This window comes from Abramis brama (genome assembly GCF_963993115.1).
Source record: "Abramis brama genome assembly, contig: SCAFFOLD_105, whole genome shotgun sequence".
NCBI classification, from domain to species: domain Eukaryota; kingdom Metazoa; phylum Chordata; class Actinopteri; order Cypriniformes; family Leuciscidae; genus Abramis; species Abramis brama.
In genome coordinates, this window is record NW_028155941.1 from 29,971 (window position 1) to 56,190 (window position 26,220).

Below are 26,220 nucleotides of genomic sequence, written 5' to 3' on the forward strand. Positions count from 1 at the left end.
AAGTTCATTTGTCATTGTGTTTTATTATTTTGTGCACAAACAATAGAGAAAAATCACATGAATTATGACAATGACATGGGCTGGGTTTCCAAAACCTTCTTAATGCTACGTCGTTCTTAGGTTATACCTTAAGCTGTACCTTAATGTTAATGTGTTTTCTGAAAACGTTCTTAGTTAAGTAGGCCTATACCTTACCTTCTGTAAGTCATACCTTCGTAAGGTTGGTCTGGACCGGTCTTATACCTTATAACTGACCACCACTGTGCAAAAAGCTTATTTATATCTATAAGAATATAATTCTGAAGTTGTAATACATCCAGTGTTCAATTGACGTGTTTTCATGCAAAGAAAAACATTTTCATTACACTGATGGTTGTTAGCTTTTTTTTATTTTTTGTAATTTTTTATTTTTCATTTTTCAAGGAGAAATATAGAAAGCAGGCCTTCAATATATTCCTAAATCAAAGACACTTGAAAGTTTATGCAAATACATATATATCAAAACAGTATTAATAATAATGAAAAATAAACATATACTGTACATACATACTCATATACACATAAAAACCAATTATCAATACAGAGTGTATTCTCTCAGGCCTGGAAAGAAGTTTTTACAAGTGTCACCAATGCTTTGTTTCCTCCTCTTAACAGTAACTATATACAATAGAACATGGGGAGCTATTACTTACAGAAGATTCCAAAAATTGCCGTATTCCAATAGTTAAAAAAATAAATAAAAAAATTAACCTTTCAAAAGAGGTCTGGGCGTACTGGTTTAATGTAATCAATCCATTTACTCCATATTTGGAGGAAGTCTTCCCTTAATGCTCTTAAGGAGAAAGATAATTTTTCCATCACATATATATTATGTATTATATCAATCCACTCCTTCACCGTGGGTGACTCTGGTTTTAACCATTTTCTGGTAATTACTTTTTTACTAGCTGCTAAGAGAATTAACAATAACTTCTTATCATTTCTGTCCCACCTCTCTGAGGGGATATTACCCAAGTATAAAAATTCACAGGTAAACTCAATCTCTACCCCAAAGACAGCCGTCAGAGCTCCTATAATCTCATGCCAGTACTGATTCAATTTCTGACAACCCCAAAAAATGTGATAATGGTTCGCTTCCATTTCCCCACATGATCTCCAGCAACTCGTGCCCTTCCCTTGATGTTTTTTCTGTGATGGTGTAGTAAAAAACCTGATAACGTTTTTCCAACAGAATTCTCTCCATGTGGCTGAACTTGTGGATTGCCACTGTGCTCTACAAATTCTCCCCCAGTCTTCATTTGAAATATTTAAGTCTCCTTCCCTTATCCACTTGTCCCTTATATACAGAGTATTTTCAGGTAAATTTTGGAAAAAACCCTTATACAACTTTGAAATGATCCTATTGCATGGCTGAGCCTTGGATACTGCTAGGAAAACCTTTATTATTCCTGACTCAGCCCTTGACAGTACTCCTGGTTTAATTTTACTTTCTAAATAATCCCTCACTTGAAGATATCTATAAAAGTCACTTTGGTTAAGCCCAAATTTTTCCTTTAGTGAATCAAAGCTTTGGATTTTACCCTTGTCGAAAAGAGTGTAATAACTTGAGATTCCTAATTTAGCCCAAATACGAAATCGATTATCTATTCTGTTTGGGATGAAATCAGTATCAAAGGCACACCATCTCAATATTCTTGATGCTTCATTCAAACCCCCTATTTTCATTGTCCGATGCCAAATTTTAAATGATACATTGATCAATGGGTTTGTTTTCTTATTAATTCTAGTTCTTAGCTTGTTGTCTGCGATTAGGGCAGATAACGGGGACTCTTCCATCATCCCTCGCTCTATTTCAATCCATTTAGCTAAATATACTGGACTACTCCAACAAACTAATGGCCTTAATTGGGCCGCATAATAATAGTATTGTAGGCATGGAAGATTTAACCCACCGTTTTCTTTGCTTAACTGTAGCGTTTTAAATCTTATTCTGGGTTTTTTACCCTGCCATAAAAACCTAGATATTAATTTATTCCATTCAAGAAATTGTTGGTTCGGAATTTCCACCGGAAGTGACTGATAGAGATACAATAATTTTGGTAGAATAATCATTCGCACTGAGTCAACTCTAGAACTTAGGCTGAATATGGGGATAAGATTCCAACGTATTAGATCAGATTTTATTTTCTTAATCAAAGGACCATAGTTTAAATCGAATAAATCTGAATAGTCTCCCGATATGTTTACTCCTAAGTAATTAATTGATTTAGTATCCCATTTTAAATTATATGTCTCTTTAATTTGTCTAGGTGGATCATAATTTAGTGTTAGTACCTGGGTTTTGGAAACATTGAGTTTATAACCCGATATAGCCTCATACCCCTTGAGAAAGTTAAATAGTGTAGGGAGGGACTTTGTGGGTTGGCTCATATATAACAATATATCGTCCGCGAAGAGAGCTAATTTATGCTCCTCCGACTCAATTTCTACCCCTTTAATTGAATGGTTCTGCCTAATCCATTGGCTCAATGGTTCAATAAATAGGGCAAATAGAAGTGGAGAGATGGGGCATCCCTGTCTTGTGCCTCGCTCTAATTGAAATGGATCAGATAAATCCCCATTAATTTTAATCCTTGCACAAGGTTTATCATACAATGTCTTAATTATTTCAGTAAAGTTATTGTGAAATCTAAATTTTGTTAATACTTTATATAAAAAGTTCCATCTTACAGAGTCGAAGGCTTTCTCCGCATCTAAACTCACTAGAGCAGCTTCCACTTTGTGATTTGAAACGTGACTAAGAACATGCAGGGTCCTTCTAATGTTATCATATGCTTGCCTTTTACAGATGAAGCCTGTTTGATCCAGATTAATGAGATCTGGGAGAATGTTTTCTAGTCTTCGTGCTAAAATAGAGGTAAATAATTTATAATCAACATTTAAAACACTAATAGGCCGATAATTTCCACACTCCGATTTATCTTTTCCCTCTTTAGAAATGACAGAAATGATTGCTTCTCTCCATGAGGGTAAAATTTCCCTTTTTTGTACTACCCAATTGAATGCCTTTAGTAGAGACAGGGCCAGTTGATCAAACATGGTTTTATACCATTCAGCAGTATAGCCATCCGCCCCTGGGGATTTGCCTGTCTTTAGTCTAGTCACGGCTACTTTTAGCTCTTCCATAGTAATTTCTCCTAACAAAAGTCTATTTTGCTCTTCTGACACTTTAGGCAAATCTATTGAAGCTAAAAATGCATCTATCTGCAAATCATTATTAATTTTAGGCTGCGAGTAGAGAGCTTTATAAAAAGTTTCAAAAGTCTGCTGTATTTGCTCCAATTTACAATATATTTCCCCTGTTTGAGTATTCTTTATTTTATTGATTGTTCTGTCTGCTTGTTGCTTTCTTAGTCTGTAAGATAACAATTTTAATGACTTCCCCCCAGTTTCATAGTATCTTTGCTTTAAGAATATAAGTTTATTCTGTAATCCTTTAGAATATATATCATCTATTTCTTTAACTATTTTCTTAATATCTTGCTTCACCTTATGATTCATTGTAGCCCTATGTTCAATCTGCAATCTTTTCAATTTAATTTCAAGTTCCTGCATTTTCTGCCTTCTAAGTTTCTTTAAATGAGATGTGATGGCTATTATTTTTCCCCTCATTACTGCCTTTAGTGCATCCCAAAGCATTGATGGTGACACCTCCCCATTATCGTTTATTTCCAAGTATGATCTAATCTCGTTTTCTAAATTTAATTTGGTTTGGGAGTTGTTTAAAATATCAGAATTCATTCTCCAGACTGTGGATCTAGGTTTCCTTTCTAAACACATCGACATGTAAATGGGACTATGATCAGAAATATCCATCGTACCTAATTCGCAGTGGTGGACCAAATGAAGATCCTTTTTAAAAGTAAAGAAGTAATCTATTCTAGAATATGTCATATGAGGATGAGAATAGTGAGAATAGTCACGAGTTTTTGGATTCAGTTCTCTCCACACATCTATTATACCTATCTCTTTTAACATGCCATTCACCTTTTTAATCAGTGGTTTTAATTCCATAGTATTTCTGGAGCAATCCAGACCCGGGTTAAGGCGAAAGTTAAAGTCACCTCCACATATTAAAATTCCTTGGACTTTAGTAACTATTAAATCAAACACTTCATGATAGAAATTCCACTCTGAACTTGGAGGGGCATAGACATTCAAAAAACTTACTAACCTTCCCTCTATTTTACCTGTTATCAGTACAAATCTTCCTTCCTTATCTCTCATTTCTGAAATATGTTCATAGTTCAGTTTTTTAGATATGAGTATGGCCACTCCTCTTTTTCGTACTGATTTATAGGATGCAAAATATACCTCTTTAAAGCCCATTTTGATTAACTTAAGATGTTCAACATCATTTAAATGAGTTTCCTGTAAAAATACTACCTCCGCTCTTGCCTTCTTTAGTTTGGAGAAGATCTTTCCTCTCTTAACTGGATTAAGTACGCCGTTGACATTAAATGAAACAATTTTCATGGAATAGTAGTGGCAAAAGTGTCTTAACATACAGCATCCCCTTTGATAGAACTAACGTAAACTGAAACAAATTAACAAAACCAAAGTCTAAATTCTTAATTAACCATAGATAAGATACAAAGTGAACTTCCATAATTGAAGTCGTTACCTCGACTTCTGACGAGCCATCACTAGTAGGCTGCAAGGGAAAGCCCCTCTTCAAAGACTTGTAGAAGGGGCCCTTGTGGATAGCAGATTCGATTAAAGTCATTTGAGCTATACTGCATGTCCCGATTATTCAAAACTGCGCTGAATTAACTAGGGTGTAAAAAAAAAAATATATATATATATATATCTCAAATTGACGGCTCCCCGTCTCTCTTTCCTCTTGATAAGCTACAAAGCCGGGAATCATGACCGGGCAGAGATTATCGAGATTAGGAACTCGCGTCTTTTCTTCGGAAAGTCTGCAACTTCTCCCTGAATGTTGGGCCTCTCCTCTGTTGAAGATCGCGGATACCCTTGCTTCGGCCGCCTCTCTGCCAAGTCATCCGTTGGATCTGTTCCATCAGGGTGCCCGGGTGACTGATAGGCTGCACTGGAAGTCCTCGCTTTGCCATATCTTGCGTTGCTTCCTCTACTGTGTTATATGTCTTTGTTCCATCCTCGTACATCACCATCAAACGAGCGGGAAACAGAGTTCTAAATTTCACTCCACTGTCCTTCAGGACTTTGCGTATCTCTGCGTACTCTCTTCGCATCTGAAGTACTTGAGGAGCGTAATCGTTGTCAAGGTTAATCTGCTTTCCCTGCCAGGAAAATCCTCTCATTTGCCATGCCTGACGAATGATCTGTTCTTTCGTTGTAAAACTTAGGAATTTAACCACAATTGATCGCGGTTGTGCGTCTGCTGGCGGCTGCTTTCCGAGCGATCTGTGGGCTCGTTCAATCTGAAGCGGTGCGTCCTCCGGTAGATTTAAGTTTTCTCTCAGGAGTTTTTCCAGAAACACAGCCATTGTCGGAGAATCCTTTTCGGCACCTTCCGGCACGCCATATATTCTAACGTTATTACGTCTTGAACGACCCTCTATGTCCACAAGTTTCTCTTCCATTTTGCTGTGCATCTTCAGCATGGCAGTGAGTACCTCTTCCGCATTTTGAATCCTTTCTTCAGCCGTCGCAATTCGGCCTTCCGCCTCTTCTAGTCTAGCATTGGTATTCGAAATTTCTGCTTTAATGTCCTCAAGTTGGGTTTTATTATCTCGACGAAAATCTCTTAACTCCCTAAGAATGAGGCTCAGGTCGACGGTCTCTCCGGCGGGTATCACTGGGTCTTCCTCGTGGCTGCTTATCTGTGCGCTGGGAGGTGAGGGCGCGGGGTTGTCGTCGTGTATCTCTGTAGATTTTGATACTTTCTTCGTTTTACACCTAGTTTCCATCTTACTCCCTTTGTATTCTTACGATATATATTACTTAAATCGTGATTTAAAGAGTATAGGGAGTTTTCTAGACTATTCTATTCGGGAGCACCAGCTCTATGCTGCCATCTTGACGATGTCCAACCCGGAAGTCCCGGTTGTTAGCTTTTTAATTATAATATCCAAAGGTACATCAGCTGGCAAACCAGCCAGTAAGGCTTAGGAGTCTATTTAGGGATGGGAACCGAGAACCGGTTCTTCTTCAGAACCGGTGCCCAGTGAATCGATTCCTTGGAACCGTTAGTATGCCTGCTTAACGATTCCGCTTATCGGTTCCGCCCGTTCAAATGTGACACGACGTCACACACGTGCTGCGTTGTTTTGGTTCAGAACGTAGCAAACACTATGAGCAAACATGGCATCGAGGCAGAAGGGCTCTGACCGCGTCCTAACTACATGCGACGCGACACGCGATAAAAAGTATAATTTTCCATGTTAATCAAAGTTTAACCAGCCGCGACACGCGACGATTCTATTTGAAACGAATCCTATTTTACTGCGACGTCGCGCTGGAACAACAATCTCAAAGTGTGGCAATGATAATATCAGGTACTATTTTTGTGCTTTATTTAATGTTAAAAGCGTGTATAATGTGACTGAATATCATTTAGTGCTCCCAGCTTTGTAGCTGTAAAAACAACAATGGATAAGTCACATCAGATCTTGAAATTAAACAAATGGAAACAAAAACGTTCAAAATGTGAAGAAAACCTGTGTATTATTTGACAAAGATTGTTTTAGTAACTCAATAGCCTAATCCAAATGAGCACTGTTAATATTCCAAAAGACACAAGCTCTTCCTAAACTGTTTTCAGTCTGTGTTTTTAGTTTTTATGGCACATAAATGGCAGTTTTATTTATTTTTTTGTCCGGACCAATGAATCTGAAAATTGTCAATTTCCTAATCCTAAGGCACTCTTCTTGATAATCTTTCAAGGCACACACTAGTGTGCCATGGCATACTGGTTGAGAAACACTGCCCTAGGCTATAGGTCCCTGGACTTTACTTTGAGAAGTAGCTCACCTACTTTTAGGTTTGTTCTGAGGTTGCTACATATAATTTGTGTATACTCTGTGCTGTGTCTTCTGATCAGATATTAAAGCGAGTTAATACAAACAAATTTGTACTTATTCCCTCACCCAATAAGAATCGATAAGAGAATCGATAAGGAATCGGATCGATAAGCAATATCGATAATGGAATCGGAATCGTTAAATTCTTATCAATTCCCATCCCTAAGTCTATTTAAGGGAATGATGTTAAATCAAAGATGGCGCCGTCTTTAGTGTATGTGCACTATTTCATCCATGAAAACTTTAGTCCCGGCTACTGTCAGAAGCTGCAACTAAAAAAATAAAAATAAATTGTCTGACACGACAGCAAATTCAGCAGCTTTTTTAGATCTTGTTGGTCTACCTTTGTCGAGACAAACTCGACGGAACGAAATTCAGTTGCTGGCGGCTCTCCTCTTTCTGTCTTTTTTCTCCACCATAATAGCTGTTGATTGGCACTTTTATTGAGTAGGTCATATAATAAGAGAAATTAGTGATTTACACCCATAGTGTAACGCGGCTGGTTGTGCAGTAAATGAAGACACTAAGACAAATATATTAAGACCATATAAATGACCCTTTCAAAGACCAGTGAAGGCACACTGCCAGTTGGCGTAGGGCATGATAGGCTATGTTTGGGCAGGAGGTCGTGGGTTCACGCACTCATTTCGAAATTAAATAAAATTCCAGGGTTGGGTTTAGTTTTGCTAGTTTGCAAAGATCCCATGAGTCCTCATAAATGCAATTTCAACTATTTCTGAAGTGCTTCTTTTGTAAAGAACACGGCTTTCTCACATAACGCAGTGAAGCAACCCCGGCACGAGTGAATTATCGAATCTCCAGCCATTGATATCAACCAATTCAGCAGCAGCGCGACGGACAGCACTGGGTAACGTAGCACGTAAGAAGGTGTATCTTAAGCAACCTCCTAAGGGTTATTTCTGGGAACACGCCTAGAATATGTATATCTTTATAGACTTCGTAACATGCTAAGAGACAACGTTATATGGAAATCCAGCCCAGTTTTTAATGAATCATGTTTGTGAAAAGTACTTTTCAGCTGAATAATATCTTAATAATAGAGATTGATGTGACAATTCAATAAAAACTGATTTGCATTAGCACAAGTAAAGCTTGAGAAAAGCAGACACACACCGTCACACACACTGATCATACTGTCTATATGAGGATTTATCACACACATTAATTCTGACATGATATTTCAGTGACAGAAGTTCAGCTGTTATTAATGTAATAAAGGGAAAATAAGAGACTCTGTACATCTCACTGTTACTGATTTATCATGCAGCTCAAAGCATTATGGGTAGAATCTCTCTACAGTCTATTCTCATTCATCAACACAGTTTCAATGATGCGTCACGATGAACCCTAAACCCCGGATAGAGCGGCTGAGTGAAAGTGGTCTGGACTGTGTGGATGAGGCTCATTGAGTCAAAGACGTCGTAGAAGGACAGAGTTCCTGCACTGTGATCCACATACACTCCTACTCTATAGTGATTCGCAATCACTGCAAGTCTAGTCTTGATGTGCACTGTAGGGTTTATTATTCTACAGCTGAGAGACACAGGGAGATCAGTCTGTTTGTTATTGTGCATGAATGAGCTTCTGGAATGAGAGCAGGACAAACTCCAGGACTGATCATTACATCCAAACTCACCCATATAACGAAATCCCATCCTGCGGATGCTCTTATAATATGACACTGATATCGACACAGCACCACGCCACTCAATCTCCCAGTAAGAGCGCTGTTCACTCACACTCTCTCTACACAACACCTGAGGATAAGAATAAAATCTGTCTGGATGATCAGGATACGACTGGACTGTGTAAGCGTGAGTAATCACTCTGTTCTCTTCAAAAAGATGGAGGTGTTTATTCACTGTGTTCAGATCCAGAGTGAGCTGACGGGAATCTGATGGAGAAAAAACACATCACAATCAGGAATTATGAATCTGTCTCATCTTTTAATGTACACTGTAAAAATGATTTATGCTGCTTGTTAAATGTATTTAATTAAAATGAGTTAAAACCACATAATTACTGAACATTTTGTCCTAATTTTATTGTGTAAAATCCAATTAAATATGTAAAACTGAAGTTTACTTAATCCATTTGTGTTGAATTAACTGAAACTGGGCAGTGGATTTTTAGTTCCCAGCATGCTTTGCAATCGTCTGGATCTGGGGGCGTATTACAGAAACTCGTAGTCTTAGAAAGTCTTAAGTTAAGATCTGACAAATTAATTTAGGATTCTTATCTTACAAAATCTCATCTGTCGTAAGGAAATCTTAAACCGCTCCATCGAGTTCGGTAATCATCTCTCAGGTCTGTTACCAAGCAACCAGCACTAGAGATTAAACTGGAGAAACAAAACAGGTGTGCTGAGAGAACAAGAGAAGTTTTGATAAGCTTGATAGAAAAGGCAAAGCCTATCACTTTATTTCATGGGACTCTGTAATTATTTATCAGTGTTTTGTCGTCAAAGTGCAGCACATCATTTGGGTGTTCAGAAAGTCTTTCCGCCATCAAACATCGCTGTTCTTCATCTTGTATCATTAATAAATGTGACGTCATTCTCAGACAGGGCTATTATTTTTACAGCTGGCTTTCAAATCATTTTGCAGTTAGGACACCATTGGGGTTGTCCTAAAGTTAAGACAGTTTTAAGGATTATGTTTGTCCAGTTAGCAAGCTTCTGTAATACCCTTTTCATATCCGTAGTTAAGATAAAATTATGCACTTAAGAAATGTCAAGTCAAGTCAAGTTTATTTATATAGCGCTTTTCACAATACAGATTGTATCAAAGCAGCTTCACAGTATTAAATTAAAATAATACATCAATGTTTGTTTCTAGTGGAAAACATCCACGTTTGGTAATGCTGATCAATAGTATTGTTGAATGATTAATTAAATTAAATATCCCCAAATATCCCCAACTGAGCAAGCCAAAGGCAACAGTGGCAAGGAATGTCAATATGTAATAGCTTTTGTCCTAAACGAGCTTCTAACTGAAACCTGGTTATGCCATGTTATCAAACAGATAAGACAGGATTCTAAAGTGATGATCTTTAATACGCCGGAGAGTAAATGTTGAAATTAAGTGGTATTTCATGCGTTTTGAGGGACAGACCTGTTAGTGTTTAATGTTCAGTTATGAAGAGTGTGTGTGAGTGTGTGTCTGTGTGTCTGTCAGGATATGCTTATTTTCCGACTCTCTTAGAAGAAAATAAACATAAGCCTAGGTATTTATTTGCAATGGTGGCTAAACTAACTAGAAATAAAGCTTCAATTTCTGATGTTTCCAAGCAGCACAGCAGTAATGACTTTATGAACTTCTTCACTTGCAAGACTGGTAATATTAGAGAAAATTATAACTATGCAACCATCTACTACAGACGAATCGTCTACTACGACACTATCAGGCAGTGCACTGTAGTCTCCTTGAAGAAAATTTTGATTCCTCCGTTGCTATAGGAGAGGAAGAATTTACTAAACTCATTAAATCATCTAAATCTACAACATGTATGTTAGACCCTATACCGACTAAGCTACTGAAAGAGATGCTTCCTTGAGTTAAGGGGTAGTACAAACTATTCAACATTTAAATTTAAATAATTAAAGAAATGGCTAAAAGCAAATCAAACTTGTTATCATGTGTAAATTATTATTATTTTTATTATACTGCCATTATTATCCCTAACAGTGTTACTGTACGTCATTTGATATTGTTTCTATTTTTTATTATTTATTAATTTATTATGATACACATTTCTTATTTATGGATAATTTGGATGTGTATGTGATAACCTACCAATCACGGGTTTAAATTTTAAGTTGCCTTTTTAAAATCTGGCAAGGGGCTAATATTTACAGTGTTTGACTGTTGATAAACGAGCACTATCTCTATTAAATAAATAAATAAGTATGATTTAAACCATGCTAGTGCAATTCCACTAATGCCAACATAATGTTCGAGTCTATTTAAAAGAATGTTGTGATCAATGGTGTCAAATGCAGCACTAAGATCGAGTAACACTAATATAGAGATACAACCATGATCGGATGATAAGAGCAAATCATTTGTGACTCTAACGAGAGCTGTCTCAGTAATATGGTACGTTCTAAATGCTGACTGAAAATCCTCGCAGATATCATTTCTTTCAAGAAAGGAACACAGTTGTGAAGATACTGCCTTTTCTAATATCTTTGACAGAAAAGGTAGATTCGAGATCGGCCTGTAATTGACTAATTCTGTAGGATCAAGTTGCGTTTTTTTAACAAGCGGTTTAATCATAGCCAGCTTAAAGGTTTTTGGTGTGTATTCTAGAGACAAAGATGAATTAATGATATTAAGAAGAGGATCTATGACTTCTGGGAGCATCTCTTTCAGTAGCTTAGTCGGTATAGGGTCTAACATACAAGTTGTCGATGATTTAACGAGTTTAGTAAATTCTTCCTCTTCTATAGCAATGAATGAATCTAATTTTTCCTCAGGGAGACTACAATGCACTGCCTGATGCGATACTGTAGTAGAGGGTTGCATAGTTATAATTTTCTCTCTAATATTATCAGTCTTGCAAGTAAAGAAGTTCATAAAGTCATTACAGCTGTGCTGCTTGGAAACATCAGAAATTGAAGCTTTATTTCTTGTTAATTTAGCCACTGTTTCAAATAAACACTTAGGGTTGTGTTTGTTGTAGAGTATTCCAATAATGAACGGCTCTAACTGAAAACACTGATCGTCCAAAAGTTGTACGCCTAAACTGTACAACACAGTCTCCTCTAGTAATTGCTCTGGTTGCTCTGCCATTACTATCCTTTTGCATTATATACTGACTTAATGGAGGAGGTGCATAACCATTTAAAATAAAATAAAAATCAAGCAAGCATCAACAAAATGTTTAATATTATCGAAACTCAATCAATTATATGTTTGCACTATGTTGCAATGATGAAAACTATTAGTCCTCCTATCAAATGTTTTAAATGTCTGTTTGTAAAGAGATTCAATTGATTATAAAATTGTTGTGCTTGCTTGAGACCAACTAGTAAAGCAATATGTAATATGAGAAAATTGAAAAAAAAAAAAAAAGTTGCTGTATCTGTTGTTAAATATGGTCTTATATGCCTAAAGTTGGCCAAATTAAATTGAATAATATTGTCTACCCTTTTAGCATGCTTTTGAAAAGACAGCTGAGAATCTACAATTGCTCCCAAGTATTTAAAATCAGGAACGAAATTAAGCTTTTCTCCTTTAACAAATACATCAGGATGAGGAATCACTGTACATCTTTGTTAAAAGAACAAACAAACAGTTTTGCTATATTCAAATGTAAATATGAATTACTTAACCAATCAGAAACATGGACCAATGCCTTAGTAAAATAATTTGCTGCTTGTTGTTTGTTTTTAGCATGCACATAAAGAACTGTGTCATCAGCATATATTTGAATATTAAAAGATGGACCGACTAAAGGCAGGTCATTAATATATAAACTGAACAGGATAGGGCCAAAAATGTATCCTTGAGGAACTCCAATATTACAGTTTAGATATGTTGATTGACTATTACCAACACGGACACTTTGCCTCCTATTTGATAAGTATGAGTTCATCCATTTAATAGCTTCAACAGAAAAGTTAAAAAGTGTGAACTTTGAAAGGAGTACCTCATGGTTCACAGTATCGAAAGCCTTCTTTAAATCCAAAAAAACTGCTCCTATTACACCACCACCATCTAGTTTAAATTACATGTTCTCAAGAAGATAACAGTTAGCAGTTTCAGTTGAATGATTAGAACGGAATTCAAATTGCATAGAATGTAAAGGGGTATGTCCCTCATTCAGGTAAGTAATCAGCTGGTTTGCTACCCATTTCTCAGCCATTTTGGAAACTACAGGTAAAATACTAATCGGTCTAGTTTCCAGTGTTGGAAAGAGTACTGAAAATTTTTACTCAAGTACAAGTACTGTTACATTTCTGAAATAATACTCAATTACAAGTAAAAGTACTGGTGTCAAAAAAGTACTTAAGTAAAAGTACACATTACTCTTCTCAAAAACTACTCAGAGTACTAGTTACTTTTTAGCTTGCGATAGTTAATGTATTACCAATAAATATTCAATCAAATCATAGATCTATGTAGAAAATAGCTACTTTAACACATTTTTACCTTATTGACGAAAGACATTAATTAGTGGCCATGATACTGGAATTTCTAACTTCACTATGACACCTTGAAAAAATGTAATATTCAGTATCATTTTCAATACCATCGGGAAAACCACCATAAACTAAATATTTTAATATCTAAATTTTTGTCCATCCATTTTGTCAAGGCAATCATTATTTTCAAGCTTCAAAAAGCACAAAACTCATTGTAACAGTAATCTATTAGAATGGAAAAGTTTAATTCAAGTCTTCTGAAGAGAAACGTCCACTTTATACGATGAACAGATTTTAATTTAGGCTTTTGTTTACATATTTAAACATTGATCAATAATCATTACAATAATCTAACTTATACATTTGCTCTCTCTGTGTATTTGTCTTTACAATAGGGTAACTCTGCAATAGCTCACACACAGCATAAGGAACCTTGACTTCAGACTGAATTGAATTTGCAAAAAGGACAAGTAAACAGTCAGTAATAAAATAAGAACAAATAAAACAAATGACCTCAATACAGTTGAGGTTTTCGAAATATGACAACATTGAATTTTTATATGCATTGTGTTGAAGGGTAAGTTCACCCAAAAATTTAAATTCTGTCATTAATTACTCACCCTCATGTCGTTCCAAACCCGTTCATCTTTTGAACACAAACGAAGATATTTTTTGATGAAATCCGAGAGCTTTCTGACCCCACATAGTCTGCAGTGTTATTAGCAGTTTCAAGGCCCAGAAAGGTAGTAAAGACATCATTAAAATAGTCAATGTTACAACAGTGTTTCAACCTTAATGTTATGAAGCAACGAGAAAATTTTAGTGCGCAAAAAAACTAAAATAACTTTTTTCAACAATTTCTTCTGTTCCCTTCACTTCTCCGATGCTGTTCACGCAGTAAACACAGTGCAGCGCTTCCGGGTTCTCCGTCAGAACGCCGGCTCAGAACCCATGCGTCGGTGAGCACACATGATGTCTGTACTATCTTTCTGGGCCCTGAAAGTGGTTATGACATTGGAGTCTATGTGGGGTCAGAACGCTCTCAGATTTCATCAAAAATATCTTTATTTGTTCCAAATATGAACGGGTTTTGCGGGTTTGGAACGACATGAGGGTGAGTAATTGTGACCCCACCTGTGAAACCCCGGCTAAAGTCGCAGAATCGAATTATGAGTTTAAGAGCGTCAAAGTATTCATAGTCATAAAATTTTCATTTATAACATGATAAATACTGAAATTAACTTGACACTACGTTATACTTTTGCACACAAAAAAACCCTGGACGTGGGCTTCCTAAACATTGATTTCAATCATATCTGGGTTCATTTTGGCGCAACAACACCTGCTGATTCTTATATCATTCAGTTCAGGAACTTCTTTTCTACCATAAGAAAGAGTAAACAGACCTTAATATCAATCCAAACCGACGGCAATCAGGTCAACACTAGTTAAGCTAGCGCTATATAAATGCCGTCTGCCGGAAGCTAGTTATTTTAGTCGATAAAGTTTTAAATATGGATATTTTTCTTACACAAGCGCGAAAAAAGTGTCGAGCACTTTAATCATGAATAGATGCGCTTTGATGGACTTCCAAAGACAGACACCCATTCACTCTCATTATAAAGCTTGGGAAAGCCAGGACTTTTTTTTTTACATAAGTCCGATTGTATTCGTCTGAAAGAAGAATGTCATATACACCTAGGATGACTTGAGGGTAAATCATTGGCTCATTTTCATTTTTGGGTGAACTATCCCTTTAAGAGCCATATAATATGTTGTTTATTTAGATAAATCGAACATCAGTGTGGTTTGATCTGTAATGTCTGTACAATGTAGTAATGCAGTTAGACAGACTAGCTTATTTATATGTACAAATCATACAAATGCCCCATTCCGAAACATTTCTAACATACATTTACATTGTAAAATAATTAAAGATCCACCTTTGATTGTTGAAAGTCTTCCTGGTGCATTTCACTTACAGCCAATATGATTTCCTGTAGCATTTTCATCGATAACTTTTGACAACGTTTAATTCAAGAGCACGGAGAGATTGGAGCTGGACGTCATTTGACTGCAGTGAGAACCACTCGGAGAGATTCGCGATTGCACATGACACAGTCCGAGAGGGCACACTCAATATCTGAGTCCAGTTCATTCTTATATTTGAGAGCTCGCGTCCAGTTTTCTGTGATTACATGAATGTGCCCTCGCGTTACAATATTGCGCTGCCGACATTTGCCATTAAAATATGCCATATGAATAAAATTTTATGCAAAACATGCAATCCCGCGCTGAGAGGAGGCGGGTGTGTCAAACTCGCTGTCGGAGAGATGAGAGAATGAGAATGCGCAGCTGGTATTGGTGTATATACTGCAGATAATAAGTATTGGAACAGATATTGAGTATTGTCAGATATTTCAGTATCGATATGCATCAAACTATAGATATTTTAACAACACTACTATGTAGTTTGTTGTTTCTCCAAACTTTCAGTCCATTAATTCCTCTGAGCTCCTTGCCTCCTTCACTTATGATCAGCTCTTCAAAACCTGCGTCTGCGGTGAATTTTTTCAGTCCAAATATCAGGGTTTTTATTGGTCCGTTTACGATCGGATATTTTTATTGGCTACCGAAATGCCGGTCAAAGATTTGAATATAAATTCAAATTGTACTCAGTAACGAAATGTGATTTTACAAGTAGCGAAGTAGATTACTTAACTTAATGTGTACTTGAGTACAAGTAAAATTACAGATTTAAAAATATACTCAAAAAAGTTACTTAATTAAAGTAACATGAGTAGTTGTAATTCGTTACTTCCACCTCTGGTGAGTATGAATTACTAAATGCATTGAAAGACAACAATATACAAGCACTGTAAAAGGTTTTGCCACAAACTCGACTGACTGGCTTTTCTCCTGTATGATTTCACATGAGTCTCTTCAGACCTTACTGTACATGAATTATGAGCTTCCAGAACTTCTGATTGAGGCTGTGTGTGACCTCATAATTTAACTCCTTTCCATAAATTGAACAGAAATAAAAACAGTATAAATAACAAAAATAAAGTCCAATCCTTATTAAGTCCAAACAATGAGTGCAAGTGCAACCATAATCAAAGTACTATAGTGCACAGACTCTTTATAATTGTTGTAAAATTGCTGTATTATTTTGTACCGGCAGTTGTAGGGTTAAGGTGGTGAGTTCGGAAAAAGGTTGGGTCGAGAGAAGCAAGCGAGCGAGTGAGTTAGGCTGGTGTGTTTGTGTAGGGCCTACGGTTGTTCTTGCATTCCGATTAAAAGTTCAGAAACGGAGCCTCCCTTGTCTGTTGTTCTTCAGACGTTACAGTACTCTCTCAATATTCAAAGTGCAAACAGAGACCAGAGTCACGACTACACAGTCCAGAGATAGGTTTGATATTGCGAGACAGGCTATTGTATGGAGCCTAATTTGTTTGAATCAGGGAGATCGTGTTTTCATTTTGGGATTCGCGATTGCACGTACTCCGTAGCGGCAGTGCTGAGCGCGCATTCTACAAGATAAGACATTTATCAGACGTTCAGGCTCTGTTGCGCATTGAATCATCCGTCATCTTCACACGATCAGTGAACCGTGATTCCTGCTGCACTGTGTACGACTGCAACTCGTGCAGGATGAGCAGAGCAGATGTTAAAAATGGTTTTTATTTTTATAAAAAAGGGTTAGCGTAATGTAAATGTAGCGGTGGCATATTCTATGCTAATTTCAACCTCACGCTCCATCATGGCGATATCACAAGACAGCTTTTCACTCGACGAGAAATCTCGTCACATTTTAGTCTTGCAGGATCTCGTGGCATGAGATCTCGTCACACCCCTAGTACTACTCCAACTTTTTGCTTATTAGCATGATTATCACCAGGATATTGGCTGTTTATTAAGACTTATAAAGCACATATTAATGCCTTATTCTGCATGATCATATTCTAATCCCTTAATCCTACCCAATACATAAACTTAACTTTACTAACTAATAAGCAGTAATTAGGAGTTTGAGGCAAAAGTCGTTGTTAATAATGAGAATTGGACCCTAAACTAAAGTGTGACTGTTTTTCCTATTGCAATGAAATCATACCAAACTGTGACTTCTGTATATCCATATTGTATATATTGTATGTGTATGTATGTGTGTGTGTAGACGTACATTTGTGCAGTCCTGCTGTAATCCTGAACTCTCCTCCATGATCCACACTATAAAAAACATACACAATGTCAGTAAATACACATTAATTAATCAGTAAACAAACACACACACACTCACATATACTCACTACACACTCACACACTAACACAAAAACACACATTCACTCATTACACTCACTCACACACACACACACACTAACTCTCACATATACTCACTACACACTCACACTCACACACTAACACAAACCCACACATTCGCTCACTACACTCACACTAACATTCACTCACTACACTCTGCAATGCTTTACAACATCTTGACAAAGACTAGCATGTTTAATTTTTTCGCCCTTCCACAAGGAGTTCCATCACGTCTGTGACACTGACCAATTGAAGCACAAGAAGCTCTTCAGTACACAGCTTTCAAACATGCTATAACGAAAGAGAGACGATAGTATTGTTGCAATGGAGGAAAGTTTCGTGGAGCTAAGGCAACAATACTCCTGCCTTTATGATGTTTCCTCAAGGGATGACCATGGTAACCCATACTTGGAATTTGTCTTCTGCATTTAACCAGTTCAAGTTAGTGCACACACACATTAGGAGTAGTGAGCAGTGAACACACACACACACACACTGCAAACCGTGAACACACACACACCCGGAGCAGTGGGCATCCATTCACTGTGGCGCCCAGGGAGTGATTGGGGGTTCGGTGTCTTGCTCAAGGGTACCTCATTCATTTCCAGCCCCAGTCGTGGCCTAATGGTGAGGATGCTGGTGAACGATAGCGGAGGCGCCTCAGTAGCCCAGTGAGTAGCCTACTGGAATTAGCAATGTCACTTTAGAGTTGTATTGTTTTATATTTTAAGGATTTAATACGTTCCTGCTTCATAGGTTTATAACTTTAACAGGACAAACACTATATAACTATATCCAACAGTTAGTTGTGGTCCTGGGATCTGACTGGCTGAGAGTCTTCCAGGAGTGTGATATTTCACCAGTATCAGCACTGGGTCTGTTCACCGTTTGTATCACTCCGCTTGTCTCTGTGTGTTCTAGACAGTAGGGATGCACGCTGTTCAACATGATGGATTTTTATTGCTTGATATGATTGGAATCACTTCGAAACGGAAGATACAGTTCAGTGCAACATGTGCAGCACAAATTTGTCATATAAGCTTCATAACATTATAAATGAAAACACGACTGTAAAAGAATGTTGTGGATTCTTGTTTGGCAGTGTTTCAGCGCGAGGAGCGCATTGTGGCCCAAAGAGCGCGGAGTCAAGCCTTCATGACAAGCACAGTCAAGTTCGCTTGAGCATTCGCAGCATTTTGTGCCATTTTAAGTTGTAATATTATGTTTATTTTGTGTATATTTATCTGATTAATCTCATATAGGATGCGTTTGGTGAGTTGATGAACGATGCAGTAAAATGCTTCATTGTACTGGTGATCATCTTTAGCTTTAGCGTGCGCAGCTTAAACGGCAATGCAAATTAATAACTTTGACTGGGACTGTCATATACATGACATTATAATGAGAACACTATTGTACAACCCCATTTCCAGAAAAGTTGGGACATTTTATAAAATGCAATAAAATCAAGAATCTGTGCTTTGTTAATTCTCTTGAACCTTTATTTAACTGACAAATGTATAAAGAAAATAAATGTTTTCACTGACCAACATAATTTTATTTTCTAAATATAAACAAGTATGGATTTTGATGGCTGCTACAGACTCCAAAAAAAGTTGGGACAGAGGCATGTTTATTTCTGTGTCACATCACCTTTCCTTTTAATTACACGTTTTAATAATTTGGGAATTGAGGATACTAATTGTTGAAGTGTTGCAAGTGGAATATTTGCCCAATCTTGTCTGATACAAGATAGCTGCTCAACAGTCTGTGGTCATCACTGTCCGATTCTCCTTTTCATGATGGGTCATACATTTTCAATAAGAGGCAGGTATGGACTGGAGGCATCAGACACATCTCTGCTATGGTGCAGAGTGTCTCAAAAACAGTTTTAGCATGTGCAGAATGAGGCCTGGCGTTGCCTTGCTTCCCAGGAAAGATGGGATCTTGATGGCAGTTTATGTCTCTGTACAATCCAAATATATGCCTCCATGTCAGTGATAACTACACACTAATGCAAGTCACTCATGCCATTTGCACTGATGCCCCCCAATACCAGGACAGTTTGCTTTTGTACCTGTCACTGACAAAAATCTGGATGGTCACTTTTGTCTTTGGGACTGAGAACTTGATGTCTGTTTTTCCCAAAAACAAACTGAAACATGGACTCATCTGACCACAGCACACATTTCCAATGTGTTTTACAGCATCTGAGATGAGCTCGGGTCCAGAGAACTCAGCATCTCCGCATAGAACAAGAAGTATAGCTTTCTTCTTGCGTAACAGAGATTCAAGTGGTATTTCTTGATGTAGCGTCACTGTGTTAAGTGAAAACGGTTTTCCAAAGTACTCTTTAGCCCATGGGGCTGTATTTAACAGAGTAGCATGATGGTTTCTCATGCAATGCCATCTGAGGGCTCGAAGGTCATGCACATTCAACAGAGGTCTCCTCCCTTGCCCTACACAGACAGATTTGCACTACACAGATTTCTCTGGATTCCCTTAATCATTTCACAATATTATGTATGGAAGACGGTGAAAGACATAAATTCTTTGCAATGTGATTTTCGAATTGTTTGACAATTCTCTCATGATATTTGGCAGTTGTGAGCCATGATCCATCTTTGCTTACAAAGACTGAGAAGCTCTTTTTCACCCAAACACGATACCCTCAACTATTACCAATTCACCTGCTCATTGTGGACTGTTTCAAAAGAGTTGGATAATCTAACTTGGATAATCTTTTCACTTTGTTTTGCCTCTGTCCCAACTTTTTTGTAGTGTTGTAGCCATCAATATCAAAATTTGTTTATATTTACAAAATACAATTTATGTTGTTCAGTGAAAACATTGGAAAAATTTTCTTTGTACATTTGTCAGTTAAAAAAGGGTTCAAGAGAATTAACAAATCCCAGATTGTGAATTTTATTGCATTTTACAAAATGTCCCAACTTTTCTGGAAATGGGGTTGTAAATGCAGGGAGATAGTCAGGCTGACGGGGAAGATTTCAGAACTAGAGACACGCATTCAAACTTTAATCGAGGATAGTAAGCATGCAAGGGCTTTAGATACTGCTTTGGATGCGACTATCTTAGTGAACTCTGTACATTGTTCGGTTCTGGCTGAAGTAGAGCCTGTGCAGCAGGGCAACTGGGTGACAGTGAGACGCTGTAGTCGCGGGACAAAACGCCGCTCTTCCGTTCCGATAACAACATTAAACAGGTTCTCCCCGCTCAGTGAAACACCCACTGAGAATCCTGTTGATTGTGCCCTAGTTATTGGCGATTCTATTACACGGAACGTGAAAATAGAGACACCAGCCACCATAGTCACATGTTTGCCAGGAGCTAGAGTGCCTGACATCAAAGCAAATTTAAAAGTGCTGGCTAATGCTAATCGTAAATTCTCTAAGATTATTATTCACGTCGGCACTAATGATGTTCGACTCCGTCAGTCGGAGATCACCAAAATTAATATTAAAGAGGTGTGTGAACTTGCAAGTACGATGTCAGGCACTGTAATTTGCTCTGGCCCCCTTCCTGTTCGCAGGAGTGATGAGATAGTCAGTAGATTGTCCTCACTCAGTGGCTGGCTGTCGAGGTGGTGTCCGCTTAATAATATAGAATTCATAGACAATTGGAAAAGTTTTTGGGGCAGACCTGACCTGTTGAAAAGAGATGGTATTCATCCCTCCTGGGATGGTGCTGCTCTTCTCTCTAGTAATATGGCACATAGTCTTAGAGATAAAACATGACAATCTGGGGCTCAGGTCAGGAAGCAGACAGACTGGCTAAACCGACCGTCTGCTAGCTGTCTCACGTCACCAAGGTCAGATAAATCCCATCACATAGAGCCTCTTTCACCAAGATATCATCATATAGAGACTGTGTCTGTTCACCGAATTTGGAAATACAAAAAAAACGTTTCAACCCATCTAAGGTTAAAAATTTAATTGAAGTTCAACAAATAAAAAACAGCTATAATACAGATGAGCAAATGATAAACATGAACCTCATCTGAAAGGCAAAGGGGGAGGTGTCGCTGTAATTTATAGTAATATTTTCAAAATCACTAAGAAATCTAGTTTTAAATATACTTATTTTGAAGTGTTGGTGCTTAATGTAAAAATATATAGTGTAAATGACAAATCACGCTTGAGATTTGTGCTGGCTACTGTATACAGGCCACCAGGGCACCATACAGACTTTATCAAAGAATTTGCTGACTTTCTATCAGAGTTAGTATTGGCTGCAGATAAAGTACTAATTGTTGGTGATTTTAATATATATGTAGATAACGAAAAAGATGCATTGGGATGGGCATTTAAAGACATTCTGAACTCTATTGGAGTTAGACAACACGTGTCAGGACCTACTCATTGTCGTAATCATACTCTAGATCTAATATTATCACACGGAATAAATGTTGATGCCGTTGAAATTCTGCAGCAGAGCGAAGATATCTCAGATCATTATCTAGTCTTGTGTAAACTTAATTTAGCCAAGGCTGCAAAGCCGACTCCGTGTTACGAATATGTTAGACCTATCACTTCTGCCACTAAAGATTGCTTTATTAATAATCTTCCTGATCAGTTTCATCATCTCAGCATCCCAGATATTTTAACTTTAAAGAACTCGATATTGCAACAGAAACTCTCTCTTTTCCAGCACTTTAGACACAGTTGCTCCGTTGCGCTTAAAGAAGATTAAAGAAAATAGTCCAACGCCGTGGTACAACGAGCACATTCGGGCCCTTAAGAGAGCAGCCATAAAAATGGAGCGCAACTGGAAGAAAACAAAACTAGAGGTATTTCGCATTTCATGGAAAGAGAGTTCGATTGCATACAGAGAGGCCTTAAAAGTTGCTAGATCTGCTTATTTTTCAACCCTATTAGAAGAAAATAAACAAAACCCTAGAAAGCTTCAAGCCCAGAAGTTTCGAGGCAGCACATCAGTAATGACTAGAGATGCACCAATTGATCGGCTGGTGACGGAATTGGCCGATTTTCACGTGATCGGCCATGACCGGCGACCGGCCGGTTAGTCTGACATATGCCGATTTTATGCCGGTCAAATGCACCCGGGAGCGGCATGATTAACATCGCGCAACATCAGCATCACACATGCAAACGGAACGCAATAGGAAACCTTGTGAATTACGGCCGTTTCACACCGCAAGCGTGAGCGGCGCGTATTTTTTTCGGCGTGCATGTTAATCAATGAGTGCATTCACACCGCGAGCAGGAGCAGCACGTGAGCAAGCAGGAGCGTCGCGTGAGGTTTCAGCGCCGAGTCTATTTTTGCTGCTGCTCACGCTCAATTAAAGTGAAAGCACAAGTGAAAGATGGACAAAATAAGTATTATTTAACACAAAAAGTGCCCAAAATGCACAAAATTTGCATGTTGTCTAGTGTGTTTTAACAAGAACTGGAGTAGGTTATGTCAGAAAATAATATTTATAGAAAATTTTCCCATTCAAACTTGTTTTTATTATTCAGTTTGGGTAAAAGTACTATATGGTGTTTTATAAAAAATTGAAAAAAATGAGTAAACTAGTCAGAATGTACAGTATAAGCTTTCTTTTAGTTTAATTTTAATTAACTTTTAATTTCCCACACTAGGAGTAATTTATATAGTTCCATTTCATAGCGATTATCTGTTCAAAAAATTGTCTATGTTCTATGCAAAATGTTCTATTAAAGAAAAGATAGAAAATAAATATTTGTGTGTGCTGTAAAGTGGTTAGAAAAAAATGAAATCGGAATCGGCTAAAATCGGTATCGGCAGGTCAAACTCAATGAAAAATCGGAAATCGGAATCGGCCAAGAAAATTGTACTCGGTGCATCTCTAGTAATGACTTTATGAACTTCTTCACTTATAAGATTGATAATATCAGGGACAAAATTATAACTATGCAAATGTCTACTACAGTATCGCATCAGGGAGTGCATTGTAGTCTCCCTAAGGAAAAATTCAATTAATTTATTGCTATAGGAGAGGAAGAATTCGCTAAACTCATTAAATCATCTAAACCGACAACATGTATGTTAGACCCTATACCGACTAAGTTATTGAAAGAGATGCTCCCAGAGGTCATAGATCCTCTTCTTACTATCATTAATTCATCTTTGTCTCTAGAATACATACCAAAAACCTTTAAGCTGGCTATGATTAAACCGCTTGTTAAAAAAACGCAACTTGATCCTACAGAATTAGTCAATTACAGGCCGATCTCGAATCTACCCTTTCTGTCAAAGATACTAGAAAAGGCAGTATCTTCACAACTATGTTCCTTTTTAGAAAGAAATGATATCTGTGAGGATTTTCAGTCCGGATTTAGACCATACCATAGTACTGAGACAGCTCTCGTTAGAGACACAAATGATTTGCTCTTATCATCCGATCGTGGTTGTATCTCTCTATTAGTGTTGCTCGATCTTAGTGCTGCATTTGACACACAACATTCTTTTAAATAGACTTGAAAATTATGTTGGCATTAGTGGAATTGCACTAGCATGGTTTAAATCATACTTATCTGACCGTTATCAGTTTGTAGCAGTAAATGAAGAGATGTCTTATCAATCACAAGTTCAGTATGGCGTACCACAAGGCTCAGTACTAGGACCGCTGCTGTTCACTCTGTACATGCTACCCTTGGGAGATATCATTAGGAAGCATGGAATTAGCTTTCACTGTTATGATGATGATACTCAGCTCTATATTTCTTCACAACCTAACGAAAACTACCAATTCACAAAATTAACGGAATGCATAGCTGATATAAAAAATTGGATGACTAGTAATTTCCTACTACTAAATTCTGAAAAACCAGAGATTCTAATTATTGGACAAAAAACATCCTCACGTAATAATCTAGAATACTGTCTAACACTTGATGGCTGCTCTGTTAAGTCTTCGTCGTCGGTTAGGAACCTGGGTGTGCTCTTTGATACCAAGCTTTCATTTGAAAGTCACGTGTCTAGTGTCTGTAAAACCGCATTTTTTCCATCTTAAAAATATATCTAAATTACGTCATATGCTCTCATTGACAAATGCGGAACAATTCATGCGTTCATGACCTCAAGGCTAGATTATTGTAATGCTCTACTGGGTGGTTGCCCTGCACGCTTAATAAACAAACTACAGCTGGTCCAAAATGCAGCAGCTCGAGTTCTTACCAGAACCAGGAAGTATGACCATATTAGCCCTGTTCTGTCAACACTGCATTGGCTCCCTATTAAACATCGTATACATTTTAAAATATTGCTGATTACTTAGAAAGCACTAAATGGTTTAGCTCCGCAGTACTTGAGCGAGCTCTTAACGCATTATAGTCCTTCACGTCTATTGTGATCTCAAAATTCCGGCCAGTTGATAATTCCTAGAATATGAAAATCGACTGCTGGCGGTAGATCCTTTTCCTATTTAGCACCAAAACTTTGGAACAGTCTTCCTAACATTGTCCGGGAAGCAGACACACTCTGTCAGTTCAAAGCTAGACTAAAAACACATGTCTTTGACCTAGCATACACATTATAGACTTCTATAATTCAATGTCAGGCTGCATAGATCAGGTCAGCCGGAACCGGGAACACTTCCCATAAATCCTGATGTACTCGCTACATCCCCCACGCTGCAGACCATTCATAGGGATGTGCATTAGTAATATGTACTGCGTAGTAATTTGAATGGAGGCTTAGAAAGAGGGCCTGAATCAAGCACACAGATCCCTAATGGTCTAACTCACAATAGTTTGAGTACAATGAAGAACAGGCCTCACTTAGAAGCTTATTTTCATATCGGCTAGAGGAATGGCTTGATCGCAACCTTCGCCAGTAGGAAGCGATGACTGCACACACGGCAGCACAATTCGGAACACAGATGTGTAACAAACAGCGCTGCACATGGGCGGGTGCCGGACGAACTGAATCGTCTAGCCGAGTCTGATGATACAAGAACCGGCTGCGGATCCGGCTCAGGCAACGTTGTACTCCCCGAAGGGGACAATGCAGCTGAGTCATCATCTCCAGAGCCCAGCTCCCTCTCCAATGTTGCAATCGGCATCCTATCCTCCTGGGGAACCTCCCATGGAACCTCTGGCCCGCCCATTACAGACAGGCCAGTGCGCTCAACAAAGGAATCCATTGGTATCGGTGTGATGGAATCGTGAGGAGTCCAAGGGGAATGGTTACCGGGCAGAACCTCCATCACTATCCTACGATCACCCAAAACACACGGCACCCGAGGGTGGGGTGTAGAAATGGGGACTCCACCTTTGCGGACGAAGGCGAGTATAGATCTCAACACCGAGACAGTCAAGTTCCCGCAATGAGAACACGAACTATCCACAAAACCTGCTTCAGCATGCTGTGAGCCCAAACACATGACAGATTGTAAAGACAGTCTGACTTACCATGGCACTTTTAAAACAAGTGATTGTTAATAGACTATTACTTTACTATTTACTATTACTATAGACTATTACTTCATTGCAGTTATGTTATCAATCAACCAGTGTTAATTTTGTTAACGAAAACTATGACGAAAAATGTTCGTTGACAACCTTTTTTTCCCTGACTAAGATAAGACGATGAGAGACGACACCCACGTCATTAAACGATAACTGTGACTATATCAACACATGCAATATTGTTGATGAAAAA

General features: G+C 37.9%; 1 protein-coding gene and 1 long non-coding RNA gene across 2 annotated transcripts in view; one reads left to right on the forward strand and one right to left on the reverse strand.

Annotated features, from left to right (window-relative positions):
- Positions 1–8,838, forward strand: LOC311077248. Its single transcript, XR_014604832.1, has 3 exons — positions 1–379; positions 6,099–6,158; positions 7,235–8,838. It is a non-coding gene; the product is annotated as an uncharacterized lncRNA (long non-coding RNA).
- LOC311077247 (stonustoxin subunit alpha-like) overlaps positions 8,055–26,220 on the reverse strand; it is a 21,105-nt gene continuing 2,939 nt past the window's right edge. Inside the window, exons 2-3 of the mRNA XM_084139079.1 lie at positions 17,420–17,466; positions 8,055–8,982 (exon numbers count right to left, since the gene is read on the reverse strand). Coding sequence (XP_083995205.1) covers positions 8,402–8,982; positions 17,420–17,466 — 628 coding nt within the window. The 3' untranslated portion in view covers positions 8,055–8,401. The remainder of the gene's footprint in view (positions 8,983–17,419; positions 17,467–26,220) is intronic.